This window comes from Oryzias latipes, chromosome 5 (assembly GCF_002234675.1).
Source record: "Oryzias latipes chromosome 5, ASM223467v1".
NCBI lineage: Eukaryota > Metazoa > Chordata > Actinopteri > Beloniformes > Adrianichthyidae > Oryzias > Oryzias latipes.
In genome coordinates, this window is record NC_019863.2 from 26,488,809 (window position 1) to 26,511,671 (window position 22,863).

The 22,863-nt window shown below is 41.0% G+C and overlaps 2 protein-coding genes across 2 annotated transcripts; both read left to right on the forward strand.

Moving 5' to 3' along the window:
- The first annotated feature begins 205 nt into the window (after positions 1-205).
- On the forward strand, positions 206-6,921 carry comt (catechol-O-methyltransferase). Its single transcript, XM_004069097.3, has 6 exons — positions 206-440; positions 1,977-2,148; positions 5,998-6,115; positions 6,193-6,386; positions 6,482-6,613; positions 6,684-6,921. The coding sequence occupies exons 2-6, from the start codon at positions 1,978-1,980 to the stop codon at positions 6,861-6,863; spliced, it is 795 nt and encodes a 264-aa protein (XP_004069145.1). The 5' UTR covers positions 206-440; position 1,977; the 3' UTR covers positions 6,864-6,921.
- Positions 6,922-7,042: 121 nt separating this feature from the next.
- On the forward strand, positions 7,043-22,741 carry LOC101159432 (metabotropic glutamate receptor 6). Its single transcript, XM_011475423.3, has 11 exons — positions 7,043-7,765; positions 10,662-11,254; positions 12,957-13,173; positions 14,968-15,103; positions 15,214-15,368; positions 15,555-15,695; positions 15,777-15,977; positions 16,638-16,777; positions 18,033-18,656; positions 18,729-19,040; positions 21,924-22,741. Exons 2-11 carry the CDS (start codon positions 10,691-10,693, stop codon positions 22,161-22,163), a joined length of 2,730 nt encoding a protein of 909 aa, XP_011473725.1. The 5' UTR covers positions 7,043-7,765; positions 10,662-10,690; the 3' UTR covers positions 22,164-22,741.
- Positions 22,742-22,863: the final 122 nt, after the last annotated feature.

The window sequence follows — 22,863 nt, forward strand, 5'->3', positions numbered from 1 at the left end:
CGGCATGAATGCTCTCTGTCTTCCCAAAGGGGAAGAAGGCAAAACAGATCAGGCGTCCATAGAAAAATGTATAACCTTTTGATTTTTCTGTTTTTTTTTCTGAAATGAAAGTGTTAAAGTAACCTGTTTAGATGGAAAATAATACATATTAAACACCCCCCCCCCCCCCCCCCCCGCCTTTTCATCCCAGTAAAGCCGTAGTGAAAAGCTCCTCTGTTGCAGTGGGTGGGTGGGTGTCTGTGTCCCCCGTGCTGCAGCAGATTGTTGTGTTGCACATTCCGTGCATGCTCGCATTGACGGCTGCATTGAGTAGGGGGTTGGAAGAGAGAGGAGGGAGGAGTTAGGTTCACGTCAACGGTGGCTTGGCGCTCCGGTTTTCTTCCCGCTGCGACAAAAGGTGAGAGGAGAAAACGGGAACCCCACCCTCCTATTGCCTACAAGTAAGTCCTGTTATGTTTCAATAAGAAGCATTTATTTTTAGGGAGGAAAACGTCTTTTATTATCTATTGTATGTAAATATTCTGACATGTATTTCTCTTAATCTTGGAACTTTATAATGCACACGTGGGAGAAATTATTTCGTAAAGTTGCGCAATTGGCTTTTGGGGGTATTTTGCGGAAACTGGACTTCTTTTTAGTCTTTTTTTTATTTCTTTCTTTTCTATTAGTCGTTGACATTATGTAAAGCGGATTCGGGTGAATGGCCACATGTGAGCCCAAACTGTTAAAAAGACGGAACCGTGCGCGTTTTTGTTCCCAGCATTTCCCGTGCATGGCACTGTCTGTGCTGCGTTCAGGGAACGCCAAAGTAAAGGTCAAAGTCTCGGCGGCCAGCCTTTGGTGACACAGCTCCTAACCCCCAGCCAGTTGCCATGCAACTAAAACTCCAAATCAAAAGGGATTACTTCAACCACCACGGGTCTTTCACAGTTGCATTATTTTCTGCAGAGAGGGGTCTTTTCCAGGCAGCCCTGCTGCTTTCTCACAGTTGGAGCTTATTTAGGATTCAAGCTGTGCTCCTTGCTCTTTTTTATCTGGCCGGAGATAAAAAAAAAACAGTCTTTTCAAGAAGTTGGCTGGAGATAATAATAAAGGTGTCCACATGTTGACCTGCATGAACCTACAGTGAAAACGTGGCAGCAGCAGCTGGAAATAAAGACAGATACTGTAGAGGCTGCATGGTAAACACCCATCCAATGCAGTCATAAGGAGGCATTTACCTAATGAAGACGGTTGTGCGTGGAAGAGGATCCCACATATGGGCAGCCATGGTGCAGAGGTAGAGCAGTCGCAGATCGCAGGTTTGATTCTGCTCTGCACGCTGATGTGTTGAAGTTTCCTTGAGCAAGACATTGAACCTTACAGTGCTTTCAGTGGTTGTAGGTTGGCACCAGTGTTTGGCAGCAGGGTCACCATCAGTGTGTGAATGTATTGGTGAATGGGACTGTAAAGGCTTTTGGTCCTTTTAAGAAGTAAAGCACTATATAAATATACGCCATTTACCATTTAAAACCCCACCAGTCATGTGAACTAGTAAGTGAACCTTTATATAGGATCGATCTAGATTAGCAACCACCTGTGCTGTTGAACAACTGGGTTCTGTTGGAAACTAGGCTAAATGGTAAATGGATCAGGAATAAATCCATCAGAAGGATGACAGCTCATGTTAGAACGTTCGGATTATAAGGTGGTTTATGCATCTCAAGGGGTGTGACAGCGTTGGTAAAAAGATGCTGAGGTTGGAGGTACCAGGAACAAGGCCTGAGGATGCAGAGGAGAGGGCTAGATGGAGACGGGTGATTCACTGGCGACTCCTAAAGTGAGCTGCTGATGGATAATAGAGAAGACGGTGAATACCCATCTCATTAAAATGACACAACGGAGAGGCTGAATGAGGGGGGAGCTTTTGATCTATCATGCACCATTGTTGTGTACGGTTCTTTCATCTGAGTCCTTCGTGGATGTTGTGGTTGCAGGATGTTGCTGACTCTTCTATACAGTTGCACTGGTGGAGCAGCTGTCCTGTACGCTCTGTACAGATGGATCATCCCCTTCATTGTGCAGTATCACGCTGGACTGGCGCTCATCTGGCACGACAAGTTTGTGGAGGGAATGCTGGACATGCTGACCCGAAGCACTCGTCCTCAGGTCTGCCTTATATCTACAATCGTTGTCAAAGAATTATTTTACGTTCAATGCATGTGAGAAAAAAACAGTAGGTAAAAAAGATGGATAAAGAAATGTTCAAGCTGCACGCTCCAGCTGAACCGGGCCTCAGGAAATACCTGACCTGTCTGCTGCTGTGTTACCCTGCACAGCAGTTGGATTCTCACATGTCTCCCAAAACACTGTTTGTTTCCAAAGCAAATACAAAAGCTACATAGATTTTGGGTTTCCTAGAGTTTTTGACACAAAAGCCACCTTTAGATGATGACAACCCTGTGGTGAGACAGAAAAATGTTATCCTTTTAATGACTTTTCTAGGCTTCATTACAGACAATACTTTGCTTTTCTTGTGTGCGATACTTGTTCATAAACTGGCAATTTACAGTCAAGACTGTGAGGGTTTTTGGAGTTAAACTTTATCCACATTACATCTTTGCTATTTGCCATGTTTGAATGATCATTTTAAAAAACTTCAGTCATGGCTGTCAGTCATCAACCAGGATAGAGATATGAGACAGAACAGGTCTGGTCATTTCTTAAAGAGTGTCATTCAGAGTTTGCTGCTTAATAAAATGTATCGTAAAGAAATTAGATCTTAATTTTATCAGTGTAGTTTGACTAGAAAGCAACTTTTGAGAACAGACTTTACAGTAGTCATGGGGTTGTTAGGATTGTATCACCTTCTCATTTAGTTTTCAACTATACTTGTTGGATGTATTGATGGCAGCAAATAGCAGCACTTAGGTGTTTTTTTTTAACAGCTTTTATGGTTATGCAAGTGATTCTCATCTATTTTACCTTTTAAAACTAGTACCAGAGTTATTGATTCCTGTTCACTTTCAGGCGTTACTATAATACGTTTAAAATGTGAAAAACAGATTCTTTTTTTCACTTTAGCTCAGCGTCTGTCTGACCTGAGCCTGGGCTGCAGTCCTAACATCTTGTTTCTTGCATTAGAGAAGTATTATGAAATCACTACAGGAAGTTGCAGTTTAAAAATGATTTCAAGGCCCTGATCTGTGTGTCATAAAACTAAACAGAACATGATGCGTCTTTGTGTTAAACCAGGTCATGCCCCTTACCAGTCAAGGATGTGGTTGTTCACTTTCAGACTTTGCTCCAGCCTGTATCACAAAATTGCAAAACACCTTCTCTGACCATTTATATACTCAAAAACAAAAAATATTTTTAGATCCTTCCTATTGTCCATCTTTTGTGAATGGATACTGCATGTACTGCATGCACCTTTTCTTGTCAGCGCCTACCAGATGGGGAGCTGGGTGGTCCTTGCCTCTGCTCTGTCCTGGACCCTTACAGAGTTGGCCTCTGACCTGCCTGGAGTATTTAGCAAGGACCTTTTAACCCTTTTGGGGTTGGGGTCACAGGGGATGGATATCCCTCGATTTGCTCCTCCCTGGGGGTATTATTGTGGGACATTGTACATTTTTAATAAGCACTTACTTGAGCCCCCGCCCACCTTTACATCGGTACAGACATATGTAAATGTGCAGGTTTGATGTGTTTGACAGGTTTGTATTTGCACCTATATGTGCTTGCGAGTCATTCTCAGTATGTTTGGGTCTGTATAGATGTGTATTAAGGTTTCCGCCGTCAATAGTTATTTACTTTTTGAGCTCGTGTAGATGTTTGTGCACAAAAATAAAAACCCGTTGGAAAATACTTGTTAAGATTGACATTTATTTGGCCAAGACAAGAAAAAATACTTTAATGTTTTTTTATGGATCTGTCACTTAAGTAGGATCTGAAATTTTTGATCAAAGTTTTGCAGAATTTCTTGTAAGTTCTATGTCTAGTAGGAGCACACGGCCTATTAAAGACCTCATTGACTGTTTTACTGTATGGCAGTGCTGCTCTCGACGTGTCCGATCTGATCTCAGAAACCATGCAGGGCTGTGTCTGGTTAGTCCTTGGTTGATAGACAGCCTAGGACTACTAGGTGCTGTAAAGGTACTGCTGCAACCACACAGAGGAGCTCTCCAGTGTTTCTGTGTGGTGCCCCCAAGTCCAGGTAAAAGGAGAGGATTGGCTCAGGAACGTCACTTATGGGTGATTTACTGTGGCAACATCTGAAGGGAGTAGCCAGAAAAAAGATGGTTTTACTATTTTTTTTATGACACATTAAAGGTTACAAACCACCAATAGAATAGAATAGAACAGAAAATAGATTAGAATAGAACAGAAAATAGATTAGAATGCACGTCATTTCTTTTAAATAAATGATAAAATATGTTAACTGCAAAACATTCAATTTAGTAACGATTCCATGTCTCAGCATTTATATTTAACAATATTTCTTTCTTCTTAGGTTTTAAAGTTATACGCTGGAGAAAAAAAATGATTTAGTCAACCACCAATTGTGCAAGTTCTCCCACTTAAAAAAAGATGAGAGAAGCCTGTAATTTTCATCATAGGTACACCTCAAGTATGAGAGACAAAATGAGAGAAAAAAATCCAGAAAATCACTGTCTGATTTTTAAAGAGTTAATTTGTAAACTATGGTAAAGAAGTATTTGGTCACCTAAAAACAAGCAAGATTTCTGGCTCTCACAGACATGTAACTTCTTCTGTAAGAGGATCTTCTGCCTCCACTTGTTACCTGTATTTATGGCACCTCTTTGAACTCGTTATCAATATAAAAGACACCTGTCCACAACCTCAAACATTCACACTCCAAACACCACTATGACCAAGACCTAAGAGCTGTCTAAGGACACCAGAAACATAACTGTTGACCTGCACCAGGCTGGGAAGACTGAATCTGCAAAAGCTTAGTGTGAAGATATGAATGGTGGGAGCAATTATTACGAAATGGAAGACATACAAGGACAACCAATCTGTGTAAAGGAAAGAATAAATGGGGCCATGTATCATCATATTTTGAGTGAAAACCTACTTCCATTAGCAAGGGCCTTGAAGATTACATGTGGCTGGGTCTCTCAGCATGACAACGATCCCAAACACCTTGCCTGGGTAATGAAGGAGTGGCTTCGTAAGGAGCATTTCTAGGTCTTTGAGTGGCCTAGCCTGTCTCCAGATCTCCCCCCCTTAGAAAATCTCTGGAGACAGTTCAAAGTCTGTGTTGCCCAGTGACAGCCCCCCAAAAAAATCACTGCTCTAGAGGAGATCTGCATGGAGAAATGGGCCAAAATACCAGCAACTGTTTGGGAAAACCTTGTGAAGGCTAACGGAAAACGTTTACAGGCCTCTCATCTTTTTTAAGGGAGAGAACTGACATAATTGGTGGCTGACTTAATACTTTTTTGCCCCACTGTGATGAAATACTTTTGAGGTTATAAAACTGGCATGTTTTACTGATAAATAATAACAAACTATATTTAGTTTTTGACATTTTTAACTTAACATTGTTTCACTGAAGCAAACCATAAGGGATCCAACTTTCATTGCTTACTGTCAGTTGACCCTTCCAAAGGTTAACAACAACCAGCCTGTTGTCTGGGTTTCTAAATTGACTAAGACTGGACTTTAACATTTACATTCTTGATTGAATCTGCTATAGGGAATCTATATGTCTTTTTTGCCCCAACATTGAACATAAATATTTTATTTTTTTCCTGGTCGAAAAAAAAAAAGAGTCTTCAGCTTTGAATTAGTAGAAACAGAGTCAAACTGATTTCTTCTTTCTAACAAGCTTTTTTCAGTTATAACAGGTTCCCGTTCAATTAAAAGCTCAAAAGAGACCAGTCGTTATCTAAAGGAATGTTTTTACTCTCAGTTCTGGTCACGAGTGATTTTAAATTGATGATTTGCCTTTTTTCAAAGCAGTCAGTGATCCTGTCTTCCTGTCTTCAGCGGCTTCTGGCTGCAGTACAGAAAAACGCCACTAGAGGGGACCCTCGCAGCGTGGTTAGAGCTATTGATCAGTTCTGCAGGCATAAGGAATGGGCCATGAATGTGGGGGATGAAAAAGGTACTGACTCGTTGATAGCATTTTCTCTGCATGAACATGCTTTCACCTGATGAAGCTGTCTTTTTTTGCACCTGCAGGCTGCATTCTGGACTCTGTAGTGTCTGAGGCAAACCCCACTTATGTGTTGGAGTTGGGGACCTACTGTGGCTACTCCACAGTGCGCATTGCCAGCCTGCTGTCACCAAACAGCAAGCTTATAACTGTTGAGTTTAATCCAGAATATGCTAAAATAGCTCGGCAGGTTATTGCATGGGCAGGGCTGCAGGATAAGGTAAATATAGTCTTTAGGAAAGAAGTTATGAACGTGTTATGTAGGGATAAAAGGGCTGTAACTGTAATTGTCTCAATGTGCTCTTTTTTTATCAGATTCATTTAGTTGAAGGAGCTTCTGGAGACTTGATCCCCAAAATGCAAGAGATGTTTGGGGTGAAAACATTCGACTTGGTTTTCTTGGACCACTGGAAAGATCGCTATCTTCCTGACACAAAGCTGATGGAGGTGAGTTGGTTACAGATTGAACCCCTGTTTTTTTTTTTTAATGCTCACACAGCTTTCCTAAACTTTTCAGAAGTGTGGCCTCCTGAGGAAAGGCAGCATCTTGCTGGCAGACAACGTCATCTGCCCGGGAACTCCAGATTACCTCGAGTACATTCGAAACAGCCCTCAGTATGAAAGCCAGTACTTCAAATCTCACCTGGAGTACACTAAAGTAGAGGACGGCTTGGAGAAATCTGTCTTTTTGGGTTGAAGGTGATTTTTCTAATAGCTTCAAATAATAATAATAAAAAGACTTAGTTTAAGGCAAACCTGTTAACTGTTTTTATTCCAAAAAATGATGTGCTCAGATGATGACGGTGATCGTTCGTCATTCAAGCTTATAAATGAAGGATGAGCGGCAAGCCGATCTGAGAGCTGCGTTTAACGTCACGCAGGAAATCGGATACTTTTAGCTGGTGTGTTACAGAATTCTGTTTTGTTTGTTGATTTTCTCCGCCATTGTGTCCGTGTTGACGGGATTGTAAGAGTGAGTTTGGTGTGTTTATGGTGGAGGGAGGGAAGAATTAAATAGCTGCTTCTCTAATCTCTCAAAGTGACAGAGCGGAGTCGTTCAGCATTTGCTTCAGCTGTATTAAAAAAAAAAAAAAGAGGACGGGCTGGTCCACCTTTCTTCACAGACGCCTGCATGATAATCCCAATCTGAGGCCATTAGTGCGCTGAGAGAGCGAGCAAGGGTTCACCAGAGAGAGGCAGACCCGGGGAGGGAGGGGACAGATGAGAAGGAGCCACAGAGAGGGAGAGCTTTTAAGGGATTTGACAGTGATTTGTGGAATCTCACTGCTGTAATGTTTCTCTTCTCCCTGGATCTGCCACAAAACCCAGAGAGCCCAAAGCCCTTTCTTTGCATTTTGTCTTTAGACATCAGACTTTTCTTTATCTTTTGCACAAAACCATTGTTTGTACAGAGTTCAGCTTATTTCCGATACTGGACAGGAGACTCTCTGGGATGACTGAAGATTTACTTTCACTTGAAAAAAAAAAGAGCTTGACCTCAGATAAATGCAGACCTTCAGGACAATGATTGGGGACGCACTTACAGGAGCTCCTGAGACGAGGGGGTGAAAACCAGAGCCATCCATGAAGAATGGGCAGGTAAGACTTCAAACAGGTTGGCTTTAAAGGGATCACGTCTGCAACAGTTGTGCAGCTTTTGTTCTCTCTCATTTTCTGTCCTTAACAAAATAACAGCCTTTCAAAGATGAGGCATGAATTTTAACAAAGTGAAAATTGAACAGGAAATATTTTTGCCGTTTATTACATATTTTCCAACAGCTGGATGGAAACCTGGACTTATAAGTGGTTCTGTCTGCAGATAATATTAACCCGCTCCAGCTTTTGGAGCATGAAGTACTGCGACAGTTTACGTGATGTTTTTTGTTTTGCAAAATTAATAGTGTTTTCCATCCCCTGCTCTCAGCTCGGCATGGTAAAAGCTTCCAGCGTTCACCCTGTCTCATCCCTGCAAGATGTCTGAAAACTCCTTTTTTTGGGGGGGGGATTTGTCAGATATTTTTCCGGCAGCCTTGGCTTTATAAGTTAGCCAAAAACACATAAAAGCTGCAATTTTTTAAACTTTTTCAAATTTTATTGAAAACAATTGAAAAAAATTGTCTCAAAATGCTTCGCCAAAAAAGTAAAATCTTTTACATTTTTATAGCCAAATTTCTTGCAAAAATGTACAATTGTTATAATCTGAGTAAGCCCAAATAATTCCAATATTGTAATAATTGTATCTTAATGATATTTGTGAATAAACAAGTGATGAACAGATTTAATTTAGGAGTTTGGAGTGTAATTGCTGAGTAAAAAGATGATGACTGCAGAGAGGCAAACTTCTTCCAAAAAAATGCAAAGCAAGGCACCTCAAATGTGAGTATGGCTACCTGCCTGCAGTTATTGGTTGGAATCTGAGAGGAAAGACGACACACTGGAACATCTGCTACCAGAAAAAAAAAACAAAAAAAAAAAAAACGTGCAAGTTACTGCCTTAAAAAAATACATTTACAGTCATGGATGACAAAGAAATCTACATGTCTAAAGTAAGAACATGAAGACAAAGCTGTTTGAGATGTAAACCTATAGCAGCTCAATTAATGACAGAAAATGTTTTTAAAAAGTCCTTCTGGACTGTGATTAAGTTGAATATCCAATAGGCTTTCTCAATTAGGAATTAAACTGGGTGGAATTTATTTTTTGTAATTTGTATAATTAGAAAAACACAATGAATACATAAAAAACTGTTCTCTTAAAAGTTTATTTTAGAAATGAGAAAGCTTCTTGAATAGAGTGTTCAACTAATAACTGAGTCGAGGTGTACTTTAAAAAAGAAAATGTTTGTGCTTTGGAACCATTCTGATTGAATGAACGAGAGTCTTTACAGAAAACCGCCACTGATGGTTTGGCAGAGTCACAAGACTGACCTCCACAGTTTGTTTTTTCAAAAAGGAAGATTTTAAGTCCAGCATAAAAATGTGTTTAAATAGCTGAAGGCACTGGCTTCCCTTTTTAGTCATTGCTTTTTTCTCTCAAAGTTCTTAGTGCTGTAGGGTCACGGGGATGCAGGCCGGGGCCAACCACCTACTGTGGGGTGACAGTTCCTCAATCCACTGCAGGGCACTTTCCTCTTTAGTTTTAGACATTTTATGAATATATTTATAAAATTCCTCTCACTGGAAAATATGGAACTAGGAGTTCATTTATATAAGATGGAGCTCTTTCATGTCATGTTAATAAAAAAAGTTTGAAATGTATTACGCTTTAAACACAGAACCAATGAAGAGAAGATAAAATGTGTAAAATAGGATTGTTTTTTAACCAGTTTTCTTTAGAACTTTGTCAGCAGTATTGTAGTTGAACCTGATAGAATGTAAGTAATCTAATCTTGAGGTAACAGATGCACAAGCTATTATCTGCATTACCTGCAGAGAGAAGCATCCATCCATCCATCCATCCATCCATCCATCCATCCATCCATCCATCCATCCATCCATCCATCCATCCATTTTCTTGGTCCTGGCTACTGTTTGGCAAAGGCGGCGTACACCCTGGTCTGGCGCAGGGCGCACAATCACTCATGCATGCACACCTAGGTACACTTTAGAGTAATCTATGAAGCATGTCTGTGGACTTTGGGAGGAGGCTGGAGTGCCTGGAGTTCCAGTTCTCCGGCTCTGGAATAGCCTTATTCAGATTTGGTGAGAAATTGCTCAGATTTAAAAGTATAAAGGTCATCTAAACCTTTATATTTTTAAGACGTGCTTGGTGACATTCACCAAGTAATAGATGGTTGTAGCTCAGTATGAACAGAAGCAAAAAAACACAACAGCAAACATAACGACCTTTTTGAACACAACAAAATCCAACCTTACATCTCAAATAAAATGATGGTCATAACATTAATTTTTAAGGTGGGCGGAGTCAACTCTAATCCATATTGCTGCCACTTAAGTCTTTTTTTTGGCCACAGATTTCTTTTATCACAGAATGCTCACAAACTGCTGCTACCTAAGTCATGTTAAAATAACTTTTAGATTAAAAAACAAAACATGAAAGAGTCTAAATTCTGGTGTTTTCTGCTATCTTACTGCAGTAAAAAGGAGGGAGAATGCACCACAGCTCAGCTGGGATAAATTGTTCACACATACAAAATACTTTAAAAACCTATACATTTGAGCTATTTTTAACATAACTCCACGTTTATTCAGAATTATAAGAACACAAGCTATAGTGCAGAATTGACACACATCTAAACTCCTACTGTTTTTTGTATAACCATGAATGTGTTCTGCTGCCTCTAAATATTTAAAGAGACGACGTTTCAGGGATTTTGAGGACAAAAAAACAGTAACAAAGGAAAGGCAAAGCATTCCTCCGGCTTTTAAATGGGAACATTTGGAGTTTAACATCTGCAAATATTGTATAACTTAAGCACAGACACAGAAAACAACAAAAAGGAAGTTGTGTTAGCAGCCTGTCTCTGCTTTTTCAGGTGTCAAAGGTAGAGGCAGTGGCCTGGAGATGGCAGAATCTCTGCTGGACATCATCATGTCACCAGAGGCGCTTTCTTGCCCTTTATCCCTCAGGCTCGGTGTGCCATTGATATACCGGTCATGGCTTCAGCTCGTCTGGGTTCTTTTAGTTGGCATCAGTTCTGTCTCCGAAGCCCAACAGGGCATCCAGCCTCAGTCCATCAAAATTGAAGGAGACATCACCCTGGGCGGGCTCTTCCCCGTTCACTCTCGAGGGCCTGCTGGGGTTCCTTGTGGCGAGATCAAGAGAGAAAAGGGGATCCACAGACTGGAGGCCATGCTGTACGCCCTGGACCAGATCAACAGTGACCCCGACCTGCTGCCCAACATCACTCTTGGTGCCAGGATCCTAGACACCTGCTCCAGGGACACCTACGCCCTGGAGCAGTCACTCACCTTTGTCCAAGCCCTCATTCAGAAGGACAACTCAGACGTGCGCTGCTCAAACGGAGAGCCCCCCATCATCCCCAAGCCTGAGAGGGTAGTCGGAGTGATCGGGGCGTCAGGGAGCTCCGTATCCATTATGGTCGCCAATGTTCTCCGGCTCTTTGCGGTAAGACTTTTATCAGTGACCAGGCAAAAATATGTATGAACCCCCTGAAGAAAGCTGACAGAGAAACAAAAGAGAGGATCTGAGGATAAAGATATTGGCTATTCTGATGGCTTAGTGTTATGGAACATATGCCCTGAGATCAAGCTAAAGAATTTAAAATTAGAAAACAATGGTTTAAACATTTGAGATGATTGTTTTTAGTTAAGACTTTGCCTTGCTCGCCTGCCTTAATTATTAATATATCATACCTTTAAATGTTTGTCATAAAAACCCATTGAGGGACTTTATTCATCATCCTGCTGCTCATCTGCTGCTGAGGAACAATGACACGTGTGGATCTATTCTCATCAATGGCCTCCGCAGGCTAAGCCGCATCATGTGTTTGGTTTATTTTGTTCAATTCACTGCTCTCTGAGAAGGATTGGAAATTACACTCGTGTACACCACAGCAATGATTGCTAATTCCTTCCAACTTGTCCGACCAAATCTGGAAACTTGATAGTTCAAAATGAAACTTTTTCAAATGTGACTTGTTGCAATGCTCCTTTGGTGAGTTAAGAATCAAGAAGAGGCAGCTTGCAAACAAGGCAGATGTTAACTACAGAATTATGCATCACAGCCTCCACTAAGCTCCTCTCAGCAGTTTGGAGACCGGGGCTGAAAATAGAGCATCAGGACGGCAGGATGATGTCGCTTCTGGGATAAGAGAAACTTATGACCTGGGGAGGGTAGATTTAGCTAAATGACGTTCTTGCTCCCATCGTCCATATGTGCATTTCCCTTAACTGCAGATTGCCTCATGTGCGCTATACATTGAGAATTTTGCTCTCAGTTTGGTGACAGGTTTCAGCATTTCGGACATCGAACATTTGTCATCTTATTAGTGTATTTGCCGTCAAAACCTCCATCTAAATGGGAGTTTGGTGCAAATCGCAAATGAAACTACAACAGCTCAGTTCAGGCGAACTGTCAAGAACAGCACTGTTTTTGATACAGCTCCTTGATTTTTGCAGATTGCGGGATTAATTTAGAAGATTATGCATTGTTCTTTACAAGTTTGTGTGCAAACGTTTGCATCTCCAACAGTGGACTCCTTCCAGTTGCTAGCACCTGCCGTAAGAAATAAAGTTGATGACAGGGACGCAATTTTCAGCTACATGTGGCCACCAGAATGAAAAATATTGTATGGCTTACAGCTGAGAACTGCTAACCTTTTTCTAGTCTCTCGATCTCTGTCTCCTCTGTGCTTAACATAATTTGCTTAAAACCCCTATAATCCTTCCAGATAATCTGTGAAATGGTTCTCGCTCCTCTCTCCTTCTCCCTTTTCCACCCCTTGTGTTTACCTTAACCTCATCATCCCCTGGAGAGGGCTGATGTTAAGCCACACTGGGGCACTGGTATTGGCAGGTTCAGAATAGAGACATAACTGTGTCATTAAAAAAGTAGCACATTAGTAAATTAATATCCTCGTCCTTTTTTACTCCAAACAAAAGCTTTTACAGAGGAAGTTTGTTCTGTCTGTGTTTCTCTGTTCAGGAGGTGAAGGCGCTCTGTGAGTAAGTGGTGCATCATCTTTAGACATGCCTCACTGCCTCTGCTTGTCAGTCCTTTCACCTTCTGATTTACGTATTGGCCTAATAATCAGTGGCATTCTTGTTTTCGACCCCCTCCGTCACCGCTGACCCTTTCGCTTCCTCAGATCCCACAGATCAGCTACGCCTCGACTGCCCCGGAGCTCAGCGACAACAGCCGCTATGAGTTCTTCTCCAGAGTGGTTCCTCCCGACTCCTACCAGGCCCAGGCCATGGTGGACATCGTCAAAGCCATGGGCTGGAACTATGTCTCCACTCTGGCCTCAGAGGGAAACTACGGCGAGAGCGGCGTGGACGCCTTTCTGCAGATATCCAGAGAAGCAGGTTGGACTAATGTAAATTCACTGCAGCAACAATGAGGGATTACTCATCAAGCTGTACCGTTCCTGCTCATTAAAAGGCTGAAATGGGAATGAGCAATCCTTTAATACTCAAAGATCAAAGGGAAAATCATCATATAGGTTTAAAAGCTTCAGTGATGTGACTACAGTTCTGATTAAATGTCACTGAAACTAATACATCTGTGACTGCCAACACAGGTACATTTTGCAGACATGTGTGGTCTCCAGTCATGAAGCCTAATGAGGTGAACGGTCCCAAAACCACAGTTGGATTAAAGGAAAAGGCCCAGATTTAGTTTAACCTTTTAAGACCCGAGCTAATATTTGAGCATTCCAGCCGTACAGTTTTGGGCCAGATATCAGCTCAGACGAGGAAAACGAAGATGTACATGATGAATCTAATCTATCTAATCTGCAAGTGGATGCACCAGAATGGAGCAGAGCAAGAAGCTTTGGCTTGCCAACTGTAGCACTTCACTGCTACAGGCTTTTTCAAATGTAATTTTTTTATCTGCTCCTAATTTTCAATGATTTTAAGAAAAAATAAAAATGCAGAAATGCAATTTTACTAATTAATTATTAATTTTCATTAAATATGTCCTCTATCTTGAGAAAAATGCTATAAGAACATGATAAAACATCAACAACACAACTTTCATTGGAGTGGGTCTTTAAGATGTTGATTTGACTTTTTAGCATACTTGACAAAATTGAATGAATTTTTTTCACAAGACAAAGAGAAAAGTATTTTCCGAATTAAGTTATTACCTTTAACAGTCAAAACCTTATGCCTTAAGCCTTATGCAAAAAAACAATTACCTTCTTTCAGTTCTTGCTGTGCTGTTGTCAACCAAGTTTAATGCAAAACAATTTTAAATTTTACTTGCCACAACCACCCACATCTGATATCCATATACAATAAAACACAAAAGAAACAGCTTGACAAAGTAAACACCCAGAAAAATCTGAAACAAACAAAACACCCTGCTGCAAATTTAGGAAATTCAAAAACAGATGTCTCCTTTCTGGAGCTTTGAAACATTTTATGAATGGATCAAACAAACCAAAAACAAAGAAGTCTCCTAACATCACACTGACCAAGTATTTCACAGAAAGCCTTTTCATTCATCAATCGAGTTTTAGGATTTTTATCTAAAGTTTTTATGATGATTTTCACAGGTTTTTCATCCAAAACTCTTCTTTCCTGTCGAACCAAGCTGCTAAAATGTGTATGTTTTTGGATCTGAATGGGCTTGGTTTGAAACATTTTGGAAGAATGGAAAAATCTGGAGGAGTGAAAAGGTTACTCAACCAAATTGCCATTCTATCGGCAGAACGTGCAGAACCTCAGCAGTTGTTCCAAAGTTTTTAACAAAGTTACAGTTGTGCTCATGAGTTCAACTGCAAAACTGCCACCGCAGGTGTAGTGATTTCTGACAAAAACAAAACAAAACAAATCATGCAAGCCTGTGTTCAGTGCTGCGGCACAAACATTTGCATGCCAGTTTAAGACCTACAACAGTGCATCTGCTGAACAATGACATGTTAGCACGAGTCTCAGATCCCTTCATGGAACTCCACACTCTTAGTTTTAAATTTTTAATCATCACATTACACAGTCCAGGACCTTCCAATGTGCAGCAAAGCTTTTAGTCACGACACGCCACAGAATGTGTCTTTCGATTGCTGAGCAGAGATAATTAACTCTCTGTTTTAGATTACAATGACCTAACACCACCATGGATGATGCAAACTTATTTGCCATGTTTTGCCAAAGGGGGACTATGCATTGCCCAGTCTATTAGGATCCCCAGAGAACCCAGGCCAGGAGAGTTTGAGAAGGTCATCAAGAGACTCATGGAAACTTCCAACGCTCGTGGGGTCATCATCTTCGCCAACGAGGATGACATCAAGTGAGTGGACTTTCCTGTGACTGAAATTTGAAAATAGAAATCTGGAAATCCGTTTTGTTTGATCTCAGTTGATACTCAGTCAGCGTGGTGACCAGCTCATGTCATTACAGACGGGTGTTGCAAGCTGCAAAAAAGGCCAACCTGACTGGACACTTCCTGTTTGTGGGATCTGACAGCTGGGGGGCCAAAAGCTCCCCCATTGAAAACCAGGAAGAGGTTGCTGAGGGAGCTGTCACTATTCTGCCTAAAAGAGCCTCTATTGATGGTAGGAGTGTGAACTGAATTTAAGATTTGGCTACAATTCCTCAGAGATGCATGTTGGATGTAAGACAGGTAGATCTTGTGATGCTTTTGCCTTTGAAAGAATCTTTTTCTAAATTTTAGCTTTTGATGTTTTTATTTCTCCCACACACAAAAAAAAAAAACATAAAACAAATCACAAACGCTTCAGGATTCGACCAGTACTTCACTTCCAGATCACTGGAAAACAACAGGAGAAACATCTGGTTTGCTGAATTCTGGGAGGATGACTTCAAGTGCAAACTAACTCGCCCTGGCATAAAGTATGACCCTGGCAGGAGAAAGTGTACAGGTGAGAAAGCTGCATTCCTTAAAATGACCTGACTGTGGTCCCACCTTTTAATCGTGTCCGTGTGTGATGTTTTTGTGGCAGGCGAGGAAAGAATCAGTCGGGATTCTCAGTACGAACAGGAAGGAAAAGTGCAGTTTGTGATCGACGCGGTGTATGCCATGGCCCACGCCTTGCACAACATGCACCTGGATCTCTGTCCCAGCTCTACAGGCGTCTGCGAGAAGATGGACCCCGTAGAGGGACGCATGCTCCTCCAGTACATTCACTCTGTAAACTTTAACGGTGAGGTTCAACTGCCCTTTAGTCTTTATTCATCTTTAAGATGCATCATTTCTTCTTACAAAGGCAGCTTTGAAGAAAGAGGGAAAAAAAAGAGGCTGAGATTTTTGTCACTGCATATGTTTTGGTTGAAAAAAAGGAAGTGCAGGCAGTTTAAAGATGTAAGCTTTGAGATGTTTTTGCTAATGTACCAAGCGGTGGAAAACAGCACATTTTTTTGAAAGCACGACCCCTCCCTCAGGCTGCCCCCTTGCCTTTCTCCAAATACAACACTCCAGCTTTTCATCCCCATCTTGCAGAAAAAAGTCACCGTTCGGAAAAAGAAAAAGAAAGTGTTCCATGAAAGCATCCCCTTTACCGCTCTCCTCTTGCTGGACCTTGTATGGAAGACAGTTTTTTGATAGAGTGCCTGCAGGGTCCTGAGAGGAACATTCAATCATGTTAGTGCTATAGAGCAGAGTGCACTGAAAGACCTGAGCCTTCACTAAAGAGCATCCTGCACTCAGCTTTCACATGACTGCACAAGACTGAAGTAAGCAATACAGGCTGCATTCAACAGTGTGTGGGTGCTCTCTGAGAGCTCAGACGGCTTGAATTCCTCGTTTCTTCTGTCTCAATTTTCGTTTGTTAGCTGCTGGTTAAGAATTTCTCTCCACTAAACAGGCAGCGCAGGAACTGGAGTGATGTTCAACGAAAATGGAGACGCTCCTGGTCGCTATGACATCTTCCAGTACCAAATGTCCAACATCAGCAACCCTGGCTACAAAGTCATCGGCCAATGGACAAACCATCTTCGACTCAATGTAAATATTCACATCATGAGAAATCTTTTCTTCCCTGCTTAGTTAAAAAAAAACTGATTATAGGGGCAAAAATCTCTCAAAAGGAAATATTTCTTGGTTTCTTTTCTGCAGTTGAGGTTTTCAAAAACACAAGTCAAATGAGAAATCGGAAAAGAACACCAATTCTATCCATGCAGCAAATCATTTTTACTTAACAAGATTTTTTGTAATAAGATTTCAAAATCTGGATGCAAGGATTTCCACACAATCATTCAGAAAGGGAAAAATAAGCTAAAAAAGTTTTGTATAGAATTACTTAAAATTAAATGCAATACAGTCAAATAATAAGTATCTTTTTGCTAGTTCTAAGGAAATAGTTTGTATTTTTTATGTACATAGTTGTAATACATTTTGGTTTACAGTGACAAAACTTAGTGTAACTAATGGAAATGACTAATTTTAGAACAAAATATGAAGAAAATAAGACTATCATGTTATTATATGGGTCATCTTATTAAATCCTCATGACATCTAAAACCATTAAAACTATTATTCTTAGAACATAAACCGAAATGTGTCTTTCTACAACAATGACAAGGAATGACAGCCAAACTTGTCAACATTTTTGAACTTTAAAATGACATATTCAAAATTTAACCAACACTTTCAGTTCCTTTTTTAGTTTTTTAGTCCTAAATAAAGTTTTTTATTATTATTTATTATTATTGTTATTAACATTAATATATCTCCTCAGAGTATTAGAAAGGAGAAATATTACATAAAGTCCTATTTGATAATATTATTGTTCTGATTTTGTAATTCAACCCCTTTTAAACATCCTTTTTTATGATGTGTATCAAAGTGCAGTGCTGCTTTTTACATACATTCTCTTTCAGTAAATAATTATTCAGGTTGATAGGGAAGATGTGGTACACTTTGGTTGCCAGGTTGGGAGCTAAAAGATGTAAACCACAAACCTGTTGTTTGAATAGTTTTGAATAGTTTTTTGTTGGTCTTTCTAACTCATAAATACAAAAATGAGAACAGCGTCAGACAGATTCAAAACACTTAGGATGACTTTGCCATTTTGGGAGAACATCTGTTGTCCAGGTTTTTTACACCATTAAAAATCACTTGCGTAAGTACTTGTGATTCACACAAGAACACTGCTTCACACAGACCCTGCTTGTGGTTTGTCCTTGCAGCCCATCCATGTAGGAGCTTTAGGTCATTACAACACAGTCAGATGATGTTTGCATATTTGGACCATTTCCAGGTGGAAGAAATGCAGTGGTCAGGAGGGGAACGGAAGATCCCAGAGTCAGTGTGCAGCTTCCCGTGTGAGCCCGGGGAGAGGAAGAAGATGGTGAAGGGGGTTCCCTGCTGCTGGCACTGTGAGCTCTGTGATGGCTACCAGTACCAACTGGATGAATTCACCTGTGACATGTGCCCGTTTGACATGAGACCCCTAAAGAACCGCACAGGATGCAGGCCAACACCCATCATCAAACTGGAGTGGAGTTCTCCTTGGGCCATCATCCCCGTCTTCCTAGCCATCCTGGGCATCTTTGCCACAACAGGAGTCATCGGCACCTTTATCCGCTTCAACGACACCCCCATCGTTCGGGCCTCCGGAAGAGAGCTCAGCTATGTGTTGTTGACAGGCATCTTCCTCATCTACCTCATCACCTTCCTCATGATTGCAGAGCCCAGCGTAGCGGTGTGCGCCTTCCGCAGGCTGCTGTTAGGACTTGGCATGTGCATCAGCTACTCTGCCATGCTCACCAAGACAAACCGGATCTACCGGATCTTTGAACAGGGCAAGAAGTCAGTCACACCCCCCAAGTTCATCAGCCCCACCTCTCAGCTGATCATCACCTTCATACTCATCTCAGTTCAGGTATTTTTAGGGATTCCTGCATCACCTTCTTCAAACACTTCCAAATGTAGCCTAAAGCTGCTTCCTCTGCAGGTACTGGGAGTGTTCGTCTGGTTCGGTGTGGTGCCTCCTCACACTAACATCGACTATGAGGAGCTGAAACCTCCAAACCCAGAGTTTGCCCGCGGAATCCTCAAGTGCGACATGTCCGACCTGTCCCTCATATATTGTCTGAGCTACAGTATCCTGCTGATGGTCACATGCACTGTGTACGCTATAAAGAGCAGAGGAGTTCCCGAGACCTTCAATGAAGCTAAGCCCATCGGCTTCACCATGTACACCACCTGCATCATCTGGCTCGCCTTTGTGCCCATCTTCTTTGGCACTTCACAATCCACAGAGAAGGTAAGAAATCAATCCAGTATTTCTGCTGGCTGCTCTGCTATCTACTTCACTTTAAGGAGATAAGGGCGGAAATCCTAGAAACCTTTAAAGTCGGACTCTGATCCTCTTTGTAGCTATAGTAAAAGTATTCCCAGCTGTATTTTTATTACGATGATGCCTGTTTTAGCCAAAAGCCTGTATCCTTTTTTTTCTAGGACATAGTTCCCACAGAGTGGTAGCAGGATATTAGAAATTCACCTCTGAGTTGTGGGCAGAACTGTAGGTACAGAGTAAGAACACCCCCCCATTTCCCATCATCCATCGGTTTACATGCTCTCCCGCTCCTTTTAGCCCCTTACAACCTCAACATGACAATACCCGTGCAACAAAAATAGTGAGCAATACTGGAGCTTTCCAGCTGTATAGTTCTGAGCCACATGTCAGCGTGGATGAGGAAAGTGAAGCTGTATCTTTTTGTCTGCAATGGATGCATCAGAATGGAGCAGGGATCTTGTGGCCAGCAGACAGACTGCAGCACCGACGTCAAAAATACGCTCTATTTCAAATAGCATTTTATTATCTGCTACTGATTCACAGCTATTTGAATGAAGAAATACTAAGAAAATTAATTTTAAGGTTATTTTTCTTTGTATATGTCCCCATCATCAGAAAAATGCCACAAGAACATGTTAAAAACACCAAAAACACAAGTGTTATTGCAGTGGATCTTTTAAAAAAGGCCAATCCCTCAAGATTTGAGCCACGCATGCACAGTACTGTGGTTGAAGACCCATTTAGATAAAAATTGTGTTTTTAACATGTTTTTGTGGCATTTTTCTGTTGATGGAGGACATATTTAAGATGTATTTTACTACTTCATTCTAATTATTGTGAATCGGGAGCAGACGAAAAAAATGCTATTTGAAATAGAGCATATTTGTGACGTAGGTGCTACAGTCTGCAGGCCACAACCTCCCCACTCCAGGTGGGGGAAAGGGAGGGCGGGGTTGCTCTGCACCCACAGTCCCCGTCCACAACTCACAGGTAAATTTCTAACACACTTCTGAAGCTCTGCAGAAACTATGTCCTAGAAAACAGAACAGGGTTTTTTGTTTTGGCTAAAAACAGCATAATCATAGTTAAAAGACCATTGGGAACGCTTTACAACACATCAAAAGATAATCTTTGGGAACACAAATGACAGGACCACGATTGAGTCCACAGACATACCAATATGGGACTCTCTCTGCACGAGAAAAATAGGACTTGCTCAGATTATATTGATTATATTACTGTGGCAGAAATGTGAACAAGTGTTCTGAAAAAGTCTAGTTTACGAAGAGACAAAACTACATACAATATGTGCAGCTGATTTTTGACATGGAGGCAATAAAATACTTCATGATGGCAAAAGCCAACAATTACTAATACTTTTATTGCAAAGAAATGCTTTGCTGCTTTTATAACACAGGAGATTTATGTCAAACTGTTTCTCCACTTCTGTTAAATATTTTACCTTTTTAGATTTTAAACGTAAAAACGTTTTCATGTTTAAAAAAATCCCATTAATTTAATTTTTTTTTTCATTACAGTACAATATAACATTTAATTTTTTTTAGCATCAGGTTGACTTTTGTATTTAGGCTTCATCCCATCATTAAAGTAGGATGGAAAAAACTGGTTGGCATATAGGTGATTCTTTGATAAAGCCTTTTTTGTCCCACTTTCTATGTCTGAACAACAAACACCAACAAATACCAACAAAAATACCAACAACAAAAAGTTTAACTATCTGCAAACTAATACAAATATTATGAACCTGCCTTTTATTAAGAAAGCCTGTTTGTCGTTTTAACACCAGTTTTTAAGCTTTAAAAAAAAAAAAATTGAAGAAAGTGTCTGTTTTCATAGATGAATTTTATTTAGTAATAACAGTGTTTTTATGAGTTTGGTTAAATTGCAATGTTGAATTAAATGACAAACTCTACTGTGTTCTTTCCTCTTTACCATCTAGATCTTTTTTTATTCCAGAGTCCATTAAATAGTAAAATAAATCAAATTATGAAAGCCACACTAAGCTAGGCAAACACAGAGTGAGGAAAGAAATCCCACAGATGTGAAAAGTGGGTTTGCTGCCTGTCAAATCACATTTTGCTCCTGCGCTACTCTGAGCACATCCTGCCTCACTGTACTCAGAGTTTCTCTTGGCTTGTGGGCTGTTTCTTCTGTCACAAAGTAGGGGGCTGCAAGGGCAATATATGAAAAATACAGATAAGCTTTGACTAATACAGAGCTGCTTTATGATTCAGTCGGGCTGAAACAATTAAAGCCTGGGGTGCTTTTAAAGTCTTTTTTAACCTTCTGGAATGGAAATGGAGGAGGAGAGAAAGAAGGTCAGATGAGCTCACGGGCAAAAGGAAGCCCTCAAAGACCAATTATGGTTATCCCATTTCATTAATGATCACTTAGAGAAATAGCTCAATAGAAGCAGTGAATTTTGTGTGGCTTGTGAAAGTGCTGTTACGTCCCAGTGTTGTGCAGGAGGAGCTCTACCTGTGAGGTGCATCATTGGGTCACATGGCTGCACGCACTTCCAAATCGCCTGCTTTTGCAGACGTGAGGCTCATGACCCATCCTTCGTGATGCCAACATATTCCAGCCGCGTGTTCTGCTGCGTTCTGCAGCCGAGTGATGTTAGTAACTTATTTATAACATCAATGTCTTATTTATAGCACGTGCAGCCTCGTGTAGTTTCTGATAATTGTTGCACTAAGAGAAACGCCAGTGAAGAGGGGTGGTCGAGTTCCATAAATAGAGTCTCCTCTGACTGTCAGAGGATGAATCATTAATCAGGTCTGTGTGTTTGGACCGAGGGCTTCATAACCCGACTCTGTTCTGGTGCAGATGTTCATCCAGACCACCACCCTGACGGTGTCCATGAGCTTGAGCGCCACTGTGTCCCTGGGCATGCTTTACATCCCCAAGGTGTACGTGATCATCTTCCACCCAGAGCAGAACGTCCAGAAGAGGAAGCGCAGCTTCAAGGCGGTGGTTACGGCGGCCACCGTGTCCACGCGCCTCTCCCAGAAGTCCAACGACAAACAGAACGGAGAGTCCAAGATGGAGCCAGACAGGTCTCAGTGATCAGGAAACATGGCTCCAACTCTTTGTATTTACCTGATCAGTTTATTGACTTTTAAATGATGCACTAAAACATCAGCAATGTTGATGCTGATGGAGGTTTTTTTCCCCCCACTTTAACTCTTCTGGATGCACACATAAAGCTGACCGAAGAACCAAACAGGCTGGAAATGAACAGCCTCGGTGCTGAGGAAAAATTCTGTTCACCAGCATAAAAACCACTGCATGGATTCTATGTTTTATGTAACTATGAATGCGTTAAGTATTGTTTCTACTGGGTGTTGTGACTTCTCGTTGCACAGGAAAGTAGTTGCTCTTCAAACACAAGGTTCAACAGGAGGCACTTGCAATCCCCAGCCACTTGTCACTAATGTGGAAAACAATGTTTGGCATTTCCCCTTATTGTCAGAGGGTCAGTTTGTATGGCTAGTACATGCCAAACGTCGGGCTGCTTTTATCTTCATGCATGGGAGCTTTTTATTTTTGTGCCATTCTTGTTTTGGAAATATTAAAATGAGTCTGATAACCAAAAAGGAAGAAACAAATTCTATCAGCTTATTATCAGCTGTATGTTTTACTTGATTATTTTTACAAAACTCAGGTTTCACCAATTTGTTTGAGTTCACAGTCTATATAAAAAAAAAAATCTTTACTGCCCTCTAGAGGACAGATTAGCTTAGTGAGTTCTGTAAACTGGACACAA

Bases quoted from the DNA above. Each gene is read 5' to 3' on its own strand.
- LOC101159432 (XM_011475423.3), top strand. From the start codon at position 10,691: ATGGCAGAATCTCTGCTGGACATCATCATGTCACCAGAGGCGCTTTCT. The intron at 16,778-18,032 runs GTAAATATTCAC...GACCATTTCCAG, and splicing joins CAAACCATCTTCGACTCAAT to GTGGAAGAAATGCAGTGGTC. The intron at 19,041-21,923 runs GTAAGAAATCAA...GTTCTGGTGCAG, and splicing joins CTTCACAATCCACAGAGAAG to ATGTTCATCCAGACCACCAC.
- comt (XM_004069097.3), top strand. From the start codon at position 1,978: ATGTTGCTGACTCTTCTATACAGTTGCACTGGTGGAGCAGCTGTCCTG. The intron at 2,149-5,997 runs GTCTGCCTTATA...TCCTGTCTTCAG, and splicing joins CCCGAAGCACTCGTCCTCAG to CGGCTTCTGGCTGCAGTACA. The intron at 6,116-6,192 runs GTACTGACTCGT...TTGCACCTGCAG, and splicing joins GAATGTGGGGGATGAAAAAG to GCTGCATTCTGGACTCTGTA.